The sequence below is a fragment of the Globicephala melas genome, chromosome 14, assembly GCF_963455315.2.
Source record: "Globicephala melas chromosome 14, mGloMel1.2, whole genome shotgun sequence".
Taxonomy (NCBI): Eukaryota; Metazoa; Chordata; class Mammalia; order Artiodactyla; family Delphinidae; genus Globicephala; species Globicephala melas.
This window is the reverse complement of record NC_083327.1, coordinates 86,951,417-86,969,231: the sequence shown is the minus strand read 5'-3', so window position 1 is coordinate 86,969,231 and position 17,815 is coordinate 86,951,417. Positions and strand designations below refer to the sequence as shown.

The window sequence follows — 17,815 nt, the reverse complement described above, 5'->3', positions numbered from 1 at the left end:
CTCACCCTCTCGGTCATGGGCCAGGACTCCAGGGTACGTGTCCAGCCGGCCACCTCCGCTCTGTGAAGCCTTCTCTGCCCAACGGCCCTGGCCCCCTCTTGGGAGACAGAATCCGGGTTCAGGGTGTCCTTTCTCCAGGAAAGCCTGATGCCCCAAGAAGGGCTGCATGGGCTTTGAGACTCGGAAGAGAGGACCGCGTCGCTCAGCTGTGTCCGGGGACCCTGGGGGCAGGCCCCGCCCGGGGCTCCTGCGGTGGGGACTCTGCGGCCCAGGCACGGAGGAGACGGGCAGGGCGAGCTGACCGCCAGGCCATGGGCATTGGGCTTTGGGCCCCATCGGCATGTTCACATGGGGACACCGTTTGGAAAAATGTGCAGGACTGGGACTTTTTGACCGTCAGTGGTTAAGCTGGCTGTCCACCCACCGTGCACCCCGTCACCCTCCCCGTGGGCGGAGCCGGCGGGCACTCGGGGCCCAGCCAAGGGGGAAGTGGGGTTTGGTGGGAGATACCCGCAGGGTTCACAGTCACGGACAGCTGGACGGGGACAGCAGTGGCCTGCGGGAGGACCCCTGCGGTCAGAGGTCACGTCTCGTGGGGACCTTGACCCCCCAGTGCCGGAAGCACGCGGCAGCAAAGCTGGCACCGCGGGGGCGGGGGTGGCAGGGAAGCCCACGGCTCACGGACATCCCAGGCCCTCCCGTGGCTGTGAAGGGCACAAGCCGCAGACACCAGCGTCAGGGGAAACTGGGAGAAAGCAGGGTGAACTCCTCGGTCAAGGACGTGGTCGAGGACGCAGCCAGGAGAGGCTGCGGGTGCTGTCGGATGAAGTGGTGGAAGCGCCTCGCGGAATCCTGTGGTTATTAGTGCAATTCGCATGCTTTGAAAAGTTTAACGTTGTGACTTGACGGTGGTGACGTTTTTCTCTAGGTATGTGTCTGCTACCTCCTTTAGAGTGCGTCACCTTATTTTTTTTCCCTTGCGGGAGGGTCCCCGTCACCGTCAGTTTATATAAGATTCAGGCCGCAGGCCCAGCCCACCCAGGCCCGCCAGGGGCTCTGCCCGAGGACCTCTGGTCACAGATGGGAACGTGTCCCTGCGCCCCCTCTGCTCTCTGCTTCCTCCCGGGGGGCGTGGGGCTCCCGTGAATGCAAACCCAGCTTTCCTCCGAGAGCAGATGTAGGAACACGTTAATCGTTAATACGCCTCCGCCACCTGAAAAGGCCACTGCCCCCCGGGGAATCTCGTGGGCATGGCTGGAGGCTTTGAGGGGGAGGGGGCAGCCGGCAGAGGGAGGTGCGGGGTGAGTGTAGCCCAAGGGCTTGGGCCGTCCGCGGCGGGCAGCTCGGCCTGGCGATGGTTAGCAAGTCCGGGAAGCAGGTTCCCCAGAGTGGCAACAAGTCCCCGAAGATGGCCAGCTCCCTCCCTCATCTGTCCTTGTACGAGGCCTGTCCCGGGACAGCAGGGCGGGGGCACCTGGGTCTACCTGAGAGGTTCTGGTCCACACACCTGCCCCTGCTGCTGCTGTGTGGACGGGGGCGCAGACATGGGGGCCACATCTAACCCCCAACTGGTTATGGAGTCTTCGAGGGCGGGGCTTTGCCCCATGTACGGAGCAGCCCGGTGCTCCCACAGGGCGCAGCGTCGTGCAGTGGGCTTCCCAGGGGTGGCCCCGTGACTGAGTGAGCGAGTGGACATGGGCGACACGCCTGGTGCAGGTGCCCAGGGCGCCCAGGGGGCGGTGCCGGCTCCCTCTGGGCCCCACGAGCCCTGCCTCCGGCCCAGCCCGGGCCTCCCCCCGGAGGGAGGGTGTGGGCAGCTGCCCGCGTGCCTGGACCGCGGGACCCCTGGAAGCTGGACAGCGTGCTGGCGCCCCACAGGGACGCCACGGTGAGCCTGAGACCCCACGTCTGCCTCCTCCGCAAATGAAGTGTTTTCTGTTTCTGCCAACAGCGCAGAGTCAGAGAGCTGTCCTGTGCTCTGTCCTGAGGCTGGCCAGCGGCCACTCTGAGGGCTGGGATGCCAGCGGCCACGACGATGTGTTGGCACAGCCCTGGCCGGCCCCCAGGAGCCCTGCCCTTGGCCGGTGGCAGCTCTCCCCCCTCCTCCTCATGCCCCTGTCACTGTCTGTCAGGGTGTGGCCCGCTGTTCCAACCATGAGGCTCGTGGTGGCCCAGGCCTGGGCGACCAGTGACTGTCTCAAGGGACGTCCTCAGCGGGCGTCCAGCGCGGCAGGCAGCGTCTCCCGGGTGCTGTTCTCACCGCAGGAGGACACGGGGCTGTGGGGGGACAGGGGACGTGGAGCAGGGAGAACTGGTCACACGCACGGGAGAGAGGTGGGGCACTGTACCCGCCACAGCCGCTGCCACCTGCTTCTCCCCAAAGAACAGCCAAGCGGGGGCGGTGGGCGCGTGGGCCCAGGGGACGAACAGAGACACGATCGGATGGTCACACGGAGCCTGGCCCAGGGCCCAGTGCCTAGAGCAGCGGCCACTGTCCCTCAGGGCAGAGCCCATCTCACACGGCCGGGCACCATGGGAGCATGGCGGGCGGCTCCTCTGGCCTCGCAGCCCTCAGGGCTGTGACCTGTCCCTGGCTCTCTGGGCACCCGTGTCCCCCAGCTCCCTCTTCTACGCCGAAATAGATGCAGGAGCTGACAGTGGTCCTGCCCAGCTGCTGCGGTCTGCGCCTGTCCTGTGGAGAAACTCGGTTACTGCTGTCCTGCTGTATTGCGGCTTCGAATCCGCCCCAAAGGCCTCGTCCCACTGACGGGGTTCCTAAGCTTGGCAAGCAGGGGAGGGGCAGTTTGAGAGCGGAGCTCGCTGCAGTCGCATCCACCTGCTTTCGGGCCAGCCCTTTAAGCCCTCGGGGGGCGACGGCGCAGTGGCAGTCTCAGGTTGTCACCACGAGGGGGCTGGGCGTCCTAGGATTACGCAGCGCGCAGACGGGTCCTGTTCCGCGAACACATCCCTCACACCCGCAGGATCTGCCGACACGCCGGCGGGCACTCCCAGGTGAGGACCGTGCGTGCGCTGAGCCTGGGCCCCCACCCTGCTCCCCGCCACGTCACGCGGGATCGCCCCTGCTGCTTTAACGCCCCTCTTCGCAGGAACGCGAAAGTCACGTGAGTCAAGGGAAGCGGAAACTGATTTTGTTTGTCACGTTAGGGAGTTTTCACCATTTGAGAAGATTCTGCCTCCACTGGCTACGCTGCTCACGATATCTGAGCTGTGAATACGAAACACTTCTGTGCTCTGCTGCTTCCGCAGCTGCCACGTTCGTGCAGGTGTCACACACAACAGGTCCACTTAGCCCTTCTGTTTACAGTCGTCTGCCATCTCTCTGCTGATCCGTCTATCGTGGATCTAATTGTGTGGTTGATGGTGTGTGATTCCTCCACGCAGCGCCCCTCCCACCCCCAGCGCTGGCCCCTCGGGTCCCCGGGGAGCCGTGTCCCGGCGGCTGGGACTCGGGGAGCAGCCCACAGCTCCTGCATCGTGCGGCTGCCCCCCTCCTGTCGTGGGCACCTAGAAGGCACACTCGGGAGGTGGGTGCCCTGGAGGGGTGCAGAGTGCCCAGCCCGAGACACTGGCGGCCACTGTGGAGCGGAGGCCCTCCTTTGGGCTGGGACCAGCGTGTCCCATCCTTCCTGGAGGTGCTGGCTGTGCCTGGGCGTTGACCCGGACCCACTGCGACCCACTCCCTGAGCTGTGCACAAAATCTCTGCCAGGGTCCTCAGCTCTTCGCTTCGTCTTTGGGTGTTATCGCTTTCATTTCCGCGTGTAGAAAAGATCTAAACCATTCTGATCTAAATCAGAATGCACATCTTCCGCGCGGCTCTGGGATTCTTCTTGCCCGGAGCGTGGCAGCCCTTGCGGGGTCTTCCCACCCGGGCAACCCCCTCTCCCGCTCATCTTCCTCCCTCCCCGACAGGGCCAGGCCAGGGCCAGGCCTCACGGACCAGGCTCCCGGAGGCTGGGGTCACGCCCTCTGTGAGACCGGTGACGAGACCCTGGTCCTCTCTCGGGGACGCCCGCGTGTTCCCTGCTGCGGAGCTACAGTCTCTTCCTGCTGGGAAACGGGTGGCCACACCGCACTAAGCAGCTGATGCCTCCACGCCCACCTGCCCGCCGGGCCCTGCACCGGGCAGCTCCCTCCTGAGCACCGTCCTCTCTGGGCACGTGCCAAACCCTCGGAGCAATGGGGTGATGTGGGGAGAGCCACGTGGACGGTCCACCCTTGTGGACGGCCCTCCGCAGCCTGGCGGGCCTGTAGCAATGCTCAGATGCTCTGAGAAGCAGCGGAAAGTCCGTTACTGCACTGACAGCCCGCTCAGCTGCCGGCGGCGACGGGGCTGCACCTGTGCCAGGAGGGATGTGGGGACAGCCAGGACCACAGCCAGGAACAACGACGGGGTGTGTTTCCCACGTTCGCAGCTGCCGGGCTTCAGGGGGATAAAGCTGCCCCGCTCTCCTCTCCAAGTCTGCAGGGCCCCCCAGTTCTGTCCGCAGGCCCCAGGGTTGAGGGCCGGGGTCCCCCCTCGAGTCTGCATCGTGCTCGGCCCCCTGACATGGGCTCGAACCGGTCCTCGTGAGGGGGAATAAGGACACACAGTCACCTGCTCTTTGCGGGGTGCGTGCACCCGGCACCCCGTTACACCCCATCTGTGCCGAACGAGAGGACAGGTTCCCTGTCCCTCCTGCCGGCAGCCGGCCAGCCCCTGGGACCCACCCGTGGGCCCTGCCCAAGTCCTCTTCCCCAAAGGCGGCTCCTCAGATGCACCTGCCTCCCCCAACCTCCTGCTGTCTCAGTGATCTGTCCAGACGTGGGCCGGCTTTACAGGCTTCAAATTCAGCGTGTTTATTTTCACAGCACATGCATTATAGGCAATGCCAGGAAGCACATTTTAAGGGAGAAAAGCCCGCATCCACCTCTCCTTCACCTGAGTTTTCTGGGGGCTGGACGGCCTCGCTCCGCTTGCAGCGCTCACTTGGGCTCCAAGCCCCAGGCTCTGCAGCGTCTCAGCCACGTGCCTCTGGCCTGGGCCACGCCCACGATCGCCCAGTAACTTTGCATCAGCTCCTTGAAAAAAGAAGTGACGACACACAGTTGGAAAGATTCTAATGCAAAAGTGGCATCTCTAAAGTCCTGCGAAGCCCAGGTCGCGGCCATACCCGCCGTCTCCGTATGCACCGGCTCAGGAGGGGTGAGCCCGGCCCCCAGCAGCGCCAGCCCAGGCGCCCCAGGGGATCCCCGCGGAGTGCCCCTGCGCTTAGGGGGCAGAGGCCCCCGGCTGCACCTGGTGAGGCTGGGGTCCCGCTTTGTGCTTCACAGGGCCCTCGGCCTCCTCCAGGCCCTTGGCAAGGAGCACCGGGGCTTCTCCCCACAGTGGAATCCAGCTCTTGCTTTCCTCAAGGGCCAGCAGTAGGGTGAACAGTTTGGGAGGAAGACCAAAGACAGGGGAAGGGCAGGCGCGGAGGGAACCCGAGGCGGAAACAGCAGCCCGGCCATGGGGACTAGAGTGTGGGCTGCGGGCGCCCGGCCCTGCATCCCCTCCCCCTCAGCCATGCACGTCCTGGGCTGAGCACGGGCCCTGGGAGCAGCCCCCCTCTCATCCTGTGGACAGAGCGAGAGGGAGACCCCGAGACCAGGGACAGAAGGGGCCCTGGAGCATCACCTCAGTCATCCCAGGACGGGCTGCAGCTCCAAACAGAGCAATCTGTTCCCTCGCCTGCGTTTCTACCCCTCCCCTGTGTGTTTCCATCCCCTGCCCCATGTTTATCCCCCATGGCAGGAGCTCCATTAGCCTCCCATGACTGGTGTCTCCCAAGGAAAGACAAGCCACTTAACTGTTGTCAAATTCGGTAGGAGACGCTGGGGGTGCCCACCCTGCCCCTCCCGTCCCGAGCTCCCTGTGGGGTGGGCGGCCTGAGCCAGGCCAGGGCTGCCTTGAGGAAAGTCTGACAGAGAAGCTCAGCTCAGGAACCTGCCTGCCGGGACAGACAGCCTGGTGCAGGACAGAGCCCCATCGAGCTCCCCCCCATCGGCTCAGAGCTTGAGCTGGTGAGGGCCAACGTCGTCAGGTCACCTCGATCCCCAAACCCACAGCCTGATGCTTCAACGGCCCCGAGGGTCGCCCACACTTCTTCTAACTCAGTCGGGTCTCTGGCACCTGCAACCAGGAGTCCAGCCTCCACATGGCCAGCCAGTGCACACAGCCCAGAGCAGGGGCGTCCGTGCAAGTGCAGTGCAGTCCCACAGCTCAGAGACCCCCTGCGTGTGCCACACCCCTAGGAACTTGGAACCCAGCCGGAGGGGCTGGTGGTGCCCACACTCCACAAACCACCCAGGGCCAGACAACACTGAGAAGAGCGACAGTGTTCTCAACAGCACTGCAAATCCTGAGGAAGGGCCGGCAGTGACCCCGAGCGCCGGGAAGCCCCCCAGGAGGTGTGGCCGGGAGGGGCGAGCCCGGGGCGAGGGGCAGCGGGGCAGCAGTTCCCCTCTTTGGGGCACCGATGGGGACGGCAGTGCCGAGCGCGTCCTGGAGCAGGTGCGTGAGCCCACTGTTCCTGTTGGGACGTGGCCTCTGCCTGCCGACAGCACCCCCAGGATGTCTGCGAGGGCTGCCAGGCTCCAGTTCCTGCACAAAGTCTCCCTCAGGGCTGATCCCGTCGCTCCAGACACCCTGGCAAAGTGCAGAGACCTCGCCACACACAGGATTTACATGAATTCAGGGCGACATCAAGATGAATCAGAAAAGCAAAATGGAGGCTTCTCGGGAAGAGCAGGTGGAGGAGACCCTGCGTCCCCTTGGTGTCCCCCTCTGACACCCACGCAGCGCCAGCAGGGGAAGCTTTTAGGGGAACCGGGCTCCTCGCCCCGCAGGTCGCCCGCAGGGAGCAGTGTTTGGATTGACGCACAGGGTCTCGGTGCTGAGACGGCACCAGGAGGATGGGGCTGGAGTTTAGAGGGCATCTGGGAGGGGACAGCGGGCCTGGGACCCCCGTCCGCTCACGGTCAGGACCCCTGGTCCCCAGGCCACCCAGGGGAAGGCTTCCCGCTCTCACCCGCGCTCACTGCCCGCCAGGCCCACGAGCCGCAGCTTGGCGCGCACAAGCTCCCCGTGGCTGGTGGGGCCCAGGGACCCCCGCCCGAGTCCTTGGGTCCTCGGCGACACAGAAGCGGTTCTGCGGGACGTGCTCGGGCTCCTCCTGGTGGCCGGCAACCGGGGTGCGGGGCAGAGGAGCCCGTGGGCAGTGACCGACTTGACCGCGGGTCTGCTGCCAGGGAGTGACCAGTGACAGGAGATGGTCCCCAAGCTCCCCTCAGCCTGCCACCCGCTGAGGCCCCGCCAGCTCCGTCCCAGAGGCCAACACCTCGCACAGAGCAAGACCCTGGTTGGCTTCATCCCTTCCTCTTAAAGGCTGACAGGAAAGGGGCCCAGTGACCCTGAGGGGATCCTCTGGGTAAAATAGGAAAGAACAGGCAGGAGAGAGCATTTTTCACTGTTGAAAGCTGAACTAGTGCCTAAGTAGTTCCAAGAAAATGAGCTAAGGTTCGTTAGAAAGACTTGGTAATGACATTAATTAGAATCCCAGTGGAAAAATCTATTATCTTATAGAAACAAATTCTACAATTTCTGTTTTAATAATACACCACAAAACTTCTGAGAAAGTCTTCTTCATGTTGATGTACATATCAGTTTCATCGTGTGTTATTCCTAAACAGACTTTTTTAAAAGATTTTTTACACAAACCCTAAATAGTGTATCCCTATGTAGAAAGCAAAGAAAACACACTTACGTTTAGAAAGAACATGAAAGCGGCTCTGGGCCCACTGCCTGGGCGCGCCCAGCCTTTTCGTCTGTGGACCAGATGTGTGGGCACCAACAGCCAGGGCTCCCTCAGCAGCACTGTCCGCCCGGCGCTCCCTGGGGGCAAGGTCGGTCCTAGGACTGGTTAGTGCGGGTCCAGCTGGTGGGCAGTTAGTAATCCGGGCATCGCCTTCCCCTCTCTGCCCCCTTGCCTGGGCCATGAGTTTCAAGTGACCTCGAGACAAGATGGGTCAGGAACGTAGCCCACACTGGCCTGAGACTGGGGTGAGGATGCCCTTTCTAGGGTGAACCCCCTGGGCCCGGGGCTTCTTTGTTACCGAGTGTAGGCCCTAGACCAGTAGCTCTCCACGGCGGCTCTGGGCCCGTGAGCTTGGAGAAGTGCACATCCCTCGGCCTCGCCCCAGCCCTGGGGCTGCGATCACGGTGTGGGGTGAGGGGGTGTCTGTGTTTCCACAAACCCCGCAGGTGACCCCGTGTGCGCTCCCCTAGACTTACCGACCAATGATGACCTACAGACCTGGCGACACGTGCATGATTTTCTTACACAACTGGAATTACTTTATATACTGGTGTGTAACTTTCCAAGCCCAAATCACAATTACAGCGTCATTCATGCTGAACGCATCACATTCCAAGGTAAAAATATGCCATTTCCTTCTTATTTAACAAAGCGCCCTCCTTCCTCCCACCCCACACCCCCTTTCTTCTCAGCCTGGGGTCCCTGTGGCTCTTGGGTTTGGGTTCCAGACCCTCCGAATAAGTGGCTGCAGTTCCTCCCCAGGGCTCTGTGCGATGCCCAGAGCCTACAGGTGCGCGGATTCTGTCCTTCGCACGTGGCTTTCTATTACAGGCAACTGACCGGGCGCCGACGGCCGCTCGCCGCTGCTGCGGGGGAAGCAGCTGTGGTAGAGGCACCGCGGTCAGCAGGTGAGATCTGGAGAAGTCGGCAGGCGCTGCGGTGGCCGCCCGCGCGGCTGAGCTGCGGACCCCGCCACGAGCGTCACGAGCCCCACCGCACTGCGGGCGGACCCCGAGGGTGCCCAGAGCACACGAACGTCCCCGAGGGACCGGGGAGGCCGCCTGCACGTCAACCTCTAACTCTCCGCACAGAGACCTCGCATACAAGCTAAGCGTACCCAGCTCAAGAAGGCAGCACATCGTAGACAAAATTAAACATCATAAATCAGATTTTTACTGCTATGAGGCCTGACTGCCTTACTGTGCCTCTAACTGCTTCACCCTGGAATAATCAGCTGTTTTGGAACCAAATGGAGGTTCCCAGCCTTTTCAACATCAAGTGTTCTTTCAGGTACGGCACCTTCAAGAGCCTCAAGACTTTAACATACTTTGTGTATCAAATCAAACTTATGAAAGAAAAATTTAATTTACTTTCTTATTTTAATTCATGAGATTTGACAGCTAAGTAGAACTTTTGATCTGCAGGAGACAATATTTTGATCATGTTATCTATTAATCAAAAACTGACAGTTTTGGATAACTTGTGTAAACTTACTGTGATTTCCTTTAGGCCTTTTCAAGTGGTAGAAATAGCTTGCAGACCCTTCCCTCGATAACTTCGAGACCACAGGACGCGGGCAGCATGACGCTGACCCTTTATCCCTTCTCCTCCCTGTGTGGTCAGTCAGGTGACCCCCCGCTTGGAGCAAAGCTGATTCACGAACATGGGTTTAAGAGTGCAGAGCTCTGGGGCTTCCCTGGTGGTGCAGTGGTTGAGAGTCCGCCTGCCGATGCAGGGGACACGGGTTCATGCCCCGGTCCGGGAAGATCCCACATGCCGCGGAGCGGCTGGGCCCGTGAGCCATGGCCGCTGAGCCTGCGCATCCGGAGCCTGTGCTCCGCAACGGGAGAGGCCACAACAGTGAGAGGCCCGCGTACCGCAAAAAAAAAAAAAGAAAGAAAGAAAGCATAGCAGAGCTCTGAGGAGAAGATCTAATTAAGGTGAGGAGCTGTGCTTCCTTAGTGTATTCGGTAAAATACTGACATGGCAAGTGGTGCCCAAGGATACTGTGCTTAACTGAGTGACCTCGGGCAAGTCCTGTGACTTCTCCACACCTGTTCCCTCAGCTGAGCTGCAGGGATAACACCTGTCCCGTCAGCTCTTAATGAAGGTATTCTAAAGGATTAATTAATTTGTTTTCATTGTGATTTTAAAGATCACTTCTAAAGCAAACTGAAAATTGTGAACCACACACTAAGCAGTGAAACACAATGGACCATCTCTCGGGGACAGCACCGACTTGGACGACGCGGCCGGTTCTCCGTGGGGCCCCTTGCAGGTGCCGTTGTTCCCAGAGCTCGGCACCTGGACTACTCACTCGTAGGTCAGCCCAGAGACCTCCTTCCCCTCCTGGGTTGTCGGCACCTGTGGCTCCGACCCAGACGCCTCTCGACACCTGTCGTTGGCCAGGAGGTCGAAAATGTCATTGTTATAAACTTGCACTATGGAAACTCATGATTCATGATCACAGGGTAGCATCTCACTAATCAAGATGACGGAGGAAGAAGGGAACGTCCTCCTTAAACTGCAGAGAAAAATAACTGTCTTGGGAATGCAGACAGTTCTATCTGCGTTGTATCTAAATCAATGATTCCAGCATCGGTTTCTAATCACATTCTATAAAGATGCTTGAAGAGCCCGCAGCCTTGATTCAGAAGCCACCACACCCGAGGTGAATCCCACCCAGAAGCCCAAAGCAAGCTGCAGAGGCTTTGAGCCCTGGTCCAGCAACTGGGCTTGTTTAGTTTAAAATCTGTCCTGTTTCAGGGGAGATCGAGTCCATGGAACTGAGTCAGTTCCACTGGTATAGCGCCTTCCAACTAAGCCCTGACCATGACCTCTCTAAAACCCACCCAGGCTCTTAAGAAAACAACCACACATCTTATTTTGTTTTAGGTTTTAAAGTACTACCTGCAGATTGCAGATCAGTTTAAAAATAAAGTCACTACACACTTAGAGCAAAACCCCAGAGGCCTACCCCAGGGAGAAGTGACCCTGACCCTGGGTTTCCTCCCCGACGCCCACGTCCCTGCTTTGTCCCTTTGACAGACAACCCAGTCACCAAGGAACAAACAATTTCATCTTGGACACTTGCCCGGCAAAGCCAGTCTGATTCTGACTACTGTGCTTTTCCTTGTCCATTCTGAGCACTGGCCTGGACGGGTCCTACTCAACCATTGCTGGGTTGGGTTTTTCACCAGCATCCACAAGAGATCTATGGATAAAATGAGCCATTAATGTCTTCTAATGATAATTAAGAAAATTAGGGGCTTCCCTGGTGGTGCAGTGGTTAAGAATCCGCCTGCCAATGCAGGGGACACGGGTTCAAGCCCTGGTTCGGGAAGATCCCAGATGCCGCAGAGCAACTAAGCCCGTTCGCCACAACTACTGAGCCTGCGCTCTAGAGCCCGCGAGCCACAACTACTGAGCCTGTGCGCGACAACTACTGAAGACTGCGCGCCTAGAGCCCGTGCTCCACAACAAGAGAAGCTACCACAATGAGAAACCCGTGCACCACAACGAAGAGTAGCCCCTGCTCGCCACAACTAGAGAAAGCCCGCGCACAGCAGTGGAGACCCAGTGCGGTCAAAAATAAATAAGTAAATTGTAAAAAAAAGAAGATCAAAAAGACGACAATGAAAGAAAAATAAGCTAAATTCTCTGATGAAAATAATTGCTAGCAAAGAGCTCAGATTGGGGTTGTTCTCAGCACTGGGGTTTGCTGAGGACACTAAGAATATCTGTCTGAAAAGTGAAAAACCAAGGTGCGCTAAGCTAAAGATTGTACACCCCCTCCGCCACACGTCAGGAAAAACGCACACAGACCCCCTCTTAGCACTCAGCTCCATCCCTCCGAGGGGCCCCAAACCTGAATTACATTTCTTATCTATACAATACCGGGGAGCTAATTGGAAAGATTTTTCTTCCGTTAAATTAAGTACTTGATTTGTTTAATGCGTTGATTCATTCGTCACACAAGTATCACTCAGTTACTGGCTAGATTCTGGGAACAATGGTAAAGCTAGTCTTCATTCTTGGCTTTGAAGAAACGAAGTGTTTAGTAGGCAAACGATTCCTATATAGTGTGATACATTTTATATAAAATACGCAGAAGCTCCCATGAGACGCAGGACAGGGGCTGAGCCCAGAGTCAGAGCGGGGGGAGGTGGCGGGTCCATCACAGCCCCCGCCAACGAGCACCCCCTCCAGGTGTCCTCGGCCACTTTCGTCCTGTTCACCTATTCCCGCCCGGGTCCTCCTGGGTCCTGGTTATTTGTCTGTTTCTGTTCTAGACACCTTGAGGGTTGAATATGATCACGTGTGCCTGCAGTGGTGTCCAGCAGGTAGGAAAGCCTTGTAAATGCCGTGGGTAAGAATGACAGCCGAGGTCACTGGAGAAGAGGCAGGCCAGCAGCTGGGTTCCCGAGGACGCAGGAGAGGGTGTTAGGCAGAAAGAACCCCAACTAGAATTTTGCTTTATTGGAAATGGCAGGGGGATACCTTCCTTTGGTCCCCTTAGCAATTTAAGAGTCACCTTTTTTAAGGTAAACCGTTCATATAAACATCCTCTGATACCGATGCCCGAGGTTATTATGGTTTTGTGCTGCATCTTGAGTTGGGCACAAACTCACCCGCGAAGACGGCTGCACGCGTTCCTTTCTGGATCTTGTCCACTTGTGATTAGAAAACAAAGAGGTAGAAAATTTTCCACGTTTGGACTATCATTCTCATTTTGCAAACGATGACAGTGAGGTAAGCCTCGCCCGTGGCCACCCACTCGGAAGAACAGAGTCACAATCCCGTCTGAAGGCTCCTAGCACTGTAAGACCCCGAACTCTGTGTGAGCACCTGTCACTATACTTTAAGTTATCACTTCATGCCCAAGACTCAAAACATGAATAAACCCGCTGTAGAAACGAGGTGACTTAATAATGTGTCAGTGTGACGTCCCTATTTGGTGAAGCTGTGTGTCCATCTCTAACAGGCTGACTGTCCAAGTGTGGTCCTAATGGATCTCTTTCCGGACGCCTTCAGCAGCCTCTGTCCTGCCCTGAGTCCTTGGCCTCTGTTTGCTGCCCTCGTGGACAAGCTTCAGAACCAAATACACATGACCTGTACGTTATTCGTCTGCAAATCCAGCTTCGTCCGGAACAGACTGTAAGCAGGTGCACAGCTCACACCAGGGATTCAATGAAGCCAAACCCTGCTTTGCCTGCCCCCCGGGGGCCCCAGCACAAGACACGAAGACGGCAGCCGTGTGAGGCTCAGGGGCAGGGTTCTCTGACTCCCCGCTCTTCTGGCCCCGTTTCTGACCTGGGCTCTTCTTTCTATCGCCTCATCTCTCTGTTTCTGGGCCTTGAAAGTGTGCTTAGCGGGGAGGTAAGTTACTGGTCAATGCTTTGATACCTGGCACCAGCCACGCTGCTTCCACCGGGCTGGACGGTTGTGAGCGTTACCAGCACACCTGGTAACCTGGTAACCTGGTAACCTGCCGCCGCTCGGATCAGGCGCTTTAAATGTGGGTAAGATGAGGGCCGGGGAGACGGGCGGAGCGCTTCTCCCCAGGACCCCTCTCCGTGGCGGACACAGCACCCTCCTCTCACCCACTACCTGTCTCTCCCGTGTCCCTCTTCCATGACATCCAGGAAAGCCACCCGCTGCTGCAGCAGTCCCGCCACATCCTCCCATGCTGCTACCCAACTTCCAGCAAGCGTGGCTGTGGCCAGCCGAGGGGTCCCTGGCGAGGGACCGGGTGACACCCTTAGCAAATGCCAGTGGCTCTGCAGAGAAGTTCTGACTCACGCCGACGCTTCTGTGTCTTGAACCTGAAACGGAACCAAACGCTTCACGTGGTGCCGTGTCCCCAGAGGAGGGCTTCGTCCCTAAGTGAGTGACCCCTGTGTCTGGGAGGGCCGCTCTGTTGCCCACAAGCGTCCTGCCCGTGGAACTCAGGTCTGGCCCTCTGCCTTCTCGGGCCGACGAGACAGGCAGGGTCCCCCGGGCTGGCCTCGTCCCAGGCCTTCCCCATGCGTTCTGGTGGCCACGCTGAGCACAGCCCTCGAGGGCCTTGTGGCCTCAGGGACTTTCAGGATGCTTGTTACCGCAGCAGCAGCTCACCAGTGCTGACGGGTTTGATCTCCTAGGAAACAATCTGATTCTGAAAATCACAGGAGACGACTGGAGAACGAGAACTACCAAAAATCGGGGAATATTTCACCGAGGTCTTTTCTCAGAAGGGGTTAGAAGAAGTAAATTAACAAATACCTCTTTCATGTGCACTAATAATGAAAGAATATTGGTTTGAAGAGGAACCAAAATATCAGGCTTTTGTGGGACTTCTTAGGTTTTGGCTCCGATTTGAAGACACAAAAGGACGATGTAAGAAGATATGGAGACAAAAGCCGAATTCCAGGGGTTATAGGAGCACAGAGGGCCAGCGGGCTCCACTGAACACCTGCCGCAGGAGACGCCTTCCCTCCAGGGGCTGACAGGCTCTAGGGACATACGGCGCGCACGTGGGGTGAGCCACAGCTCTTAGGAAACGGTGAGAAAAGTGAAGATGAGCTGGGGCTTCCCTGGCCGCGCAGTGGTTAGGAACCCGCCTGCCAATTCAGGGGACACGGGTTCGAGTCCTGGTCCGGGAAGATCCCACATGCTGCAGAGCAACTAAGCCCGCAAGCCACAACTACTGAGCCTGAGAACCACAATTACTGAGCCCACGTGCCACAACTGCTGAGCCTGCACGCCACAACTACTGAGCCTGAGAGCCACAATTACTGAGCACGCACACTTAGAGCCTGTGCTCCCCAACAAGAGAAGCCTCTGCAATGAGAAGCCTGTGCACCACAACCAAGAGTAGCCCCCGCTCGCCACAACTAGAGGAAACCTGTGCACAGCAACGAAGACCCAACGCAGCAAAAAATAAATTAATTAGTTAATTTTTTTAAAAAAGTGAAGATGAGTATCTCACACCGGGACTCCCCAAGGGCGGGAGGTCAGTGACCAACGGGAGGAGACATTGGCACCACGGCCTCCTGGACCACACGGGGCAACTGTTACTGGTTTTTTCTAGCAGTGACTGTAGTGGGAAAATCGTGACAACAGCAGGGGACGTGCCTCTGTGGCTCCTGGGGCCGTGTTAGTGGCACAGGAGACTCTTCAACGCACGTTCGCTGTCACCCCACAAAGAGGACCAGGTGTGTCTGCTCTGCCCAGGCAGGAAGAAGGGCAAACCCACGGGTTTTCACTCTGTCCCCTCCCTGCTGTCTTGCACCCTCCACCCTCCCTTGACCGGGGAAGCCGTCTAACTAGAGATCTCCTCGAGAAGTGTTGTCTCACTGATAGAATTTCGACATAAATGTGTCATAAGCATTTCTAGCATTTGTGGTAATAACGCCCAGAAGTGAACGCTCGGCAGTTCTGAACGTGTCCTGCTGGAGATGGGACGTGGTCTCTCACACACTGTCACCCTCAGCACCGCATCTGTTGTATCTCTGTTCATCCTCACTGCCCGCCCGGTACCTGAAGTGTCCTCCAGCGGCTCTGGGGATGACGTCCAAGTCGCCGAAGGATTCCGACAGCGGGGTCGGCTCCTCCCTGGAACGCGGGCCCAGCGTGGTGAAGCTCTTCCCACTTCCTGTCTGTCCGTAAGCCGAGATGCAAACATTGTATCTGAAATGCAAGCCAGACTTCAGGACAGAAAGACACACAGTGGGCCTGGTGCCATGACTGGACTCTGAGACGAGTGCCACGTGGATGAACACCTGAACACACTTCCCTGTGAAGCCTCTGTTCCTCCGTTCCCGAGAAACCGGGCCTTCGTTTAAGACAACCGTCTTTCGCATAATCCACCCTTGTGGTTATTTGGTTACACGTTGGATTAAATCATATTCACGTTTACACACGCACAGGCAGCTCAGCGATACCTGTTTCGTATTTATCATGGAAAAGGCAACTCAGGCAAAGACCATTTTAACCACGATGCCAGTTTTTATTTCTGGAATCTGCTTAATTAGATGCCTACTTAGGAAAAAAGAGAGAGAGAGAGACTCCTATCATTTTCAATGGAAGAAATTTTGTCAGATGGACGTTAAAAACCCCAATATTCCAGAGGAGGGGCCGGGTAGGTGTGTGCAGTTGACAACACGCGGTTTCTGTGCTGACCCGACCTCTGGGTTCGCGAGCCTTCCCTGCACCCCATGATGTCAGATGCTGCAGCGCTGTGGTTGGATCCAGCCCTATAATTACAGCTCCCATTTTGTTGGATTTGGCTGTGCTGGACAAACACAAATGCATCTCCTTCGGGACGCTTGATGTCAACTTCTCCGCCAAACCGAGATTCTTCAAAATGCCCTGAAGTGGAAAGTGTTGGCTTCTCGTGTGTCAGTTAAGTCAACAGAGCCGTGCACTTTACTGCTGAAAAGTGACCCTTATTCCTAGGTCATGGCCACTGCCTTGGAAACCAGTAGTAGTTTCCATGGGGAAAGGCTCCTTCCCACAGGGACAAGCCCCTTGATCTACTGTCAACATTGTTAACAGACTTTAGAAAAGCCTGAAATGTACAAAGGATCCCGGAGAGAAGAAGGCTGCTGCCGTCTCAGTCTTATGGCGGCAGGTGATACAACTGAATGATCATCTGGACCCAAGGCATTCGTGTTCCTTTAACAATTATTCCTCAGATGGCGTTTACACCTCCTCCCAGGAGAAGGGCCGTGGAGGCTGGGCTGGGGTCTGCTCTACACGCACATAAAAGGCTCAGATGCTCATGTTCAACTCTCGCGTGTAGCATGAATGAACTCCACTTACATTTACATGTAGCTGTGTTAAGTGACCTCAGAAATATTTTAACTCACCCATCTCAGGACATCAGAAGGGGACACACGTCCTCAAACACCATGTTCTGAAGTTCTGCTCGACCATAAACTCTGAGAGGCAAAGGGAAAATGATGCATTCTTGGGAGAAAAAGAGATATACGTTACTATCCAAATACAGAAACCTGAGAAACAAAATAACCTTATGTGCTTCTCACGTGAACCCCAACACCGTCAAGAGTCATACATTTTGAAACAATGAAAGATGAATTTTATTACTTTTCAAGCTAACAGAGGTTAAGAAAGAATAAAAATTGTTTCCTCTGCTGTAAAAATGTAATAAGCGTAAGCAAAGTTACAAATGCTTGCAAAGCAGAAAGAAAAAGCAAGCAAGAAAAAAAGAAAGGATACCATATAATTACCCCATAGCTAAATGAGTTCCACTTAAGTGGGTCCAACAACAAGGATGTAAAAATCATACTCCGGCAATATTTGATATGTAATACTGAATTTTTATGTTCAAGCTCTTAAAAATATTGTTCTCCTAGGCCCCAGGTTGGTTCGGCCAAGCATTAATACACAAAATGGGACTGGAATGCCGGCTATGACAGGGACAGTCTGTGTGTTTATAAACATGTACAGATAAACCCAAGTAGGAAGTGGCTTCCAGAAACCGTAGCTCACTGCAGCGTGAAGCAAGATGGGAACAACGCCCCAAGGGCAGAGGCAGCGGTGGGCCGCCCATTGCTGACAAAGCCCCGGTGTGTCATGTGCGAATCGAATATACTTAGATTTTAAGCTTAGTTTTCTGAAATACAGGTTTTTACTTAACTGGAACCAAACTTTTCTTTCATTTTCAAAATGTGTCCTAATGCTCAGTTGAGCCAGACCATGTCTAGAAGCAGGACTGATGTTAAACCTGAAGGGCCTTCCTTATAAAATGCTGCTTGTTATACATGATGAGGAGGGCTTTTTTTTTTTTTTTTTTTTTTTTTGCCACACCACACGACATGTGGGATCTTAGTTCCCAACCAGGGATCGAACCCGCGCCCCCTGCAGTGGAAGCGTGAAGTCCTAACCACCAGCCTTCCAGGGAAGTCGCCGAGGAGGACATTTAGAACAAGAGGGACAGGGCTGAACTCTTCAATTA

The 17,815-nt window shown here is 56.6% G+C and overlaps 1 protein-coding gene across 1 annotated transcript; it reads right to left on the bottom strand.

The window, feature by feature from the left end:
• Positions 1-5,609: 5,609 nt before the first annotated feature.
• On the bottom strand, positions 5,610-17,435 carry KIF25 (kinesin family member 25). The gene is given in 10 exon segments (XM_070043451.1): positions 5,610-5,614; positions 6,515-6,574; positions 6,577-6,686; positions 7,069-7,281; positions 8,695-8,814; positions 10,172-10,304; positions 13,657-13,679; positions 15,376-15,525; positions 16,707-16,778; positions 17,350-17,435. Coding segments are annotated over 10 exon segments (972 nt in total).
• Positions 17,436-17,815: the final 380 nt, after the last annotated feature.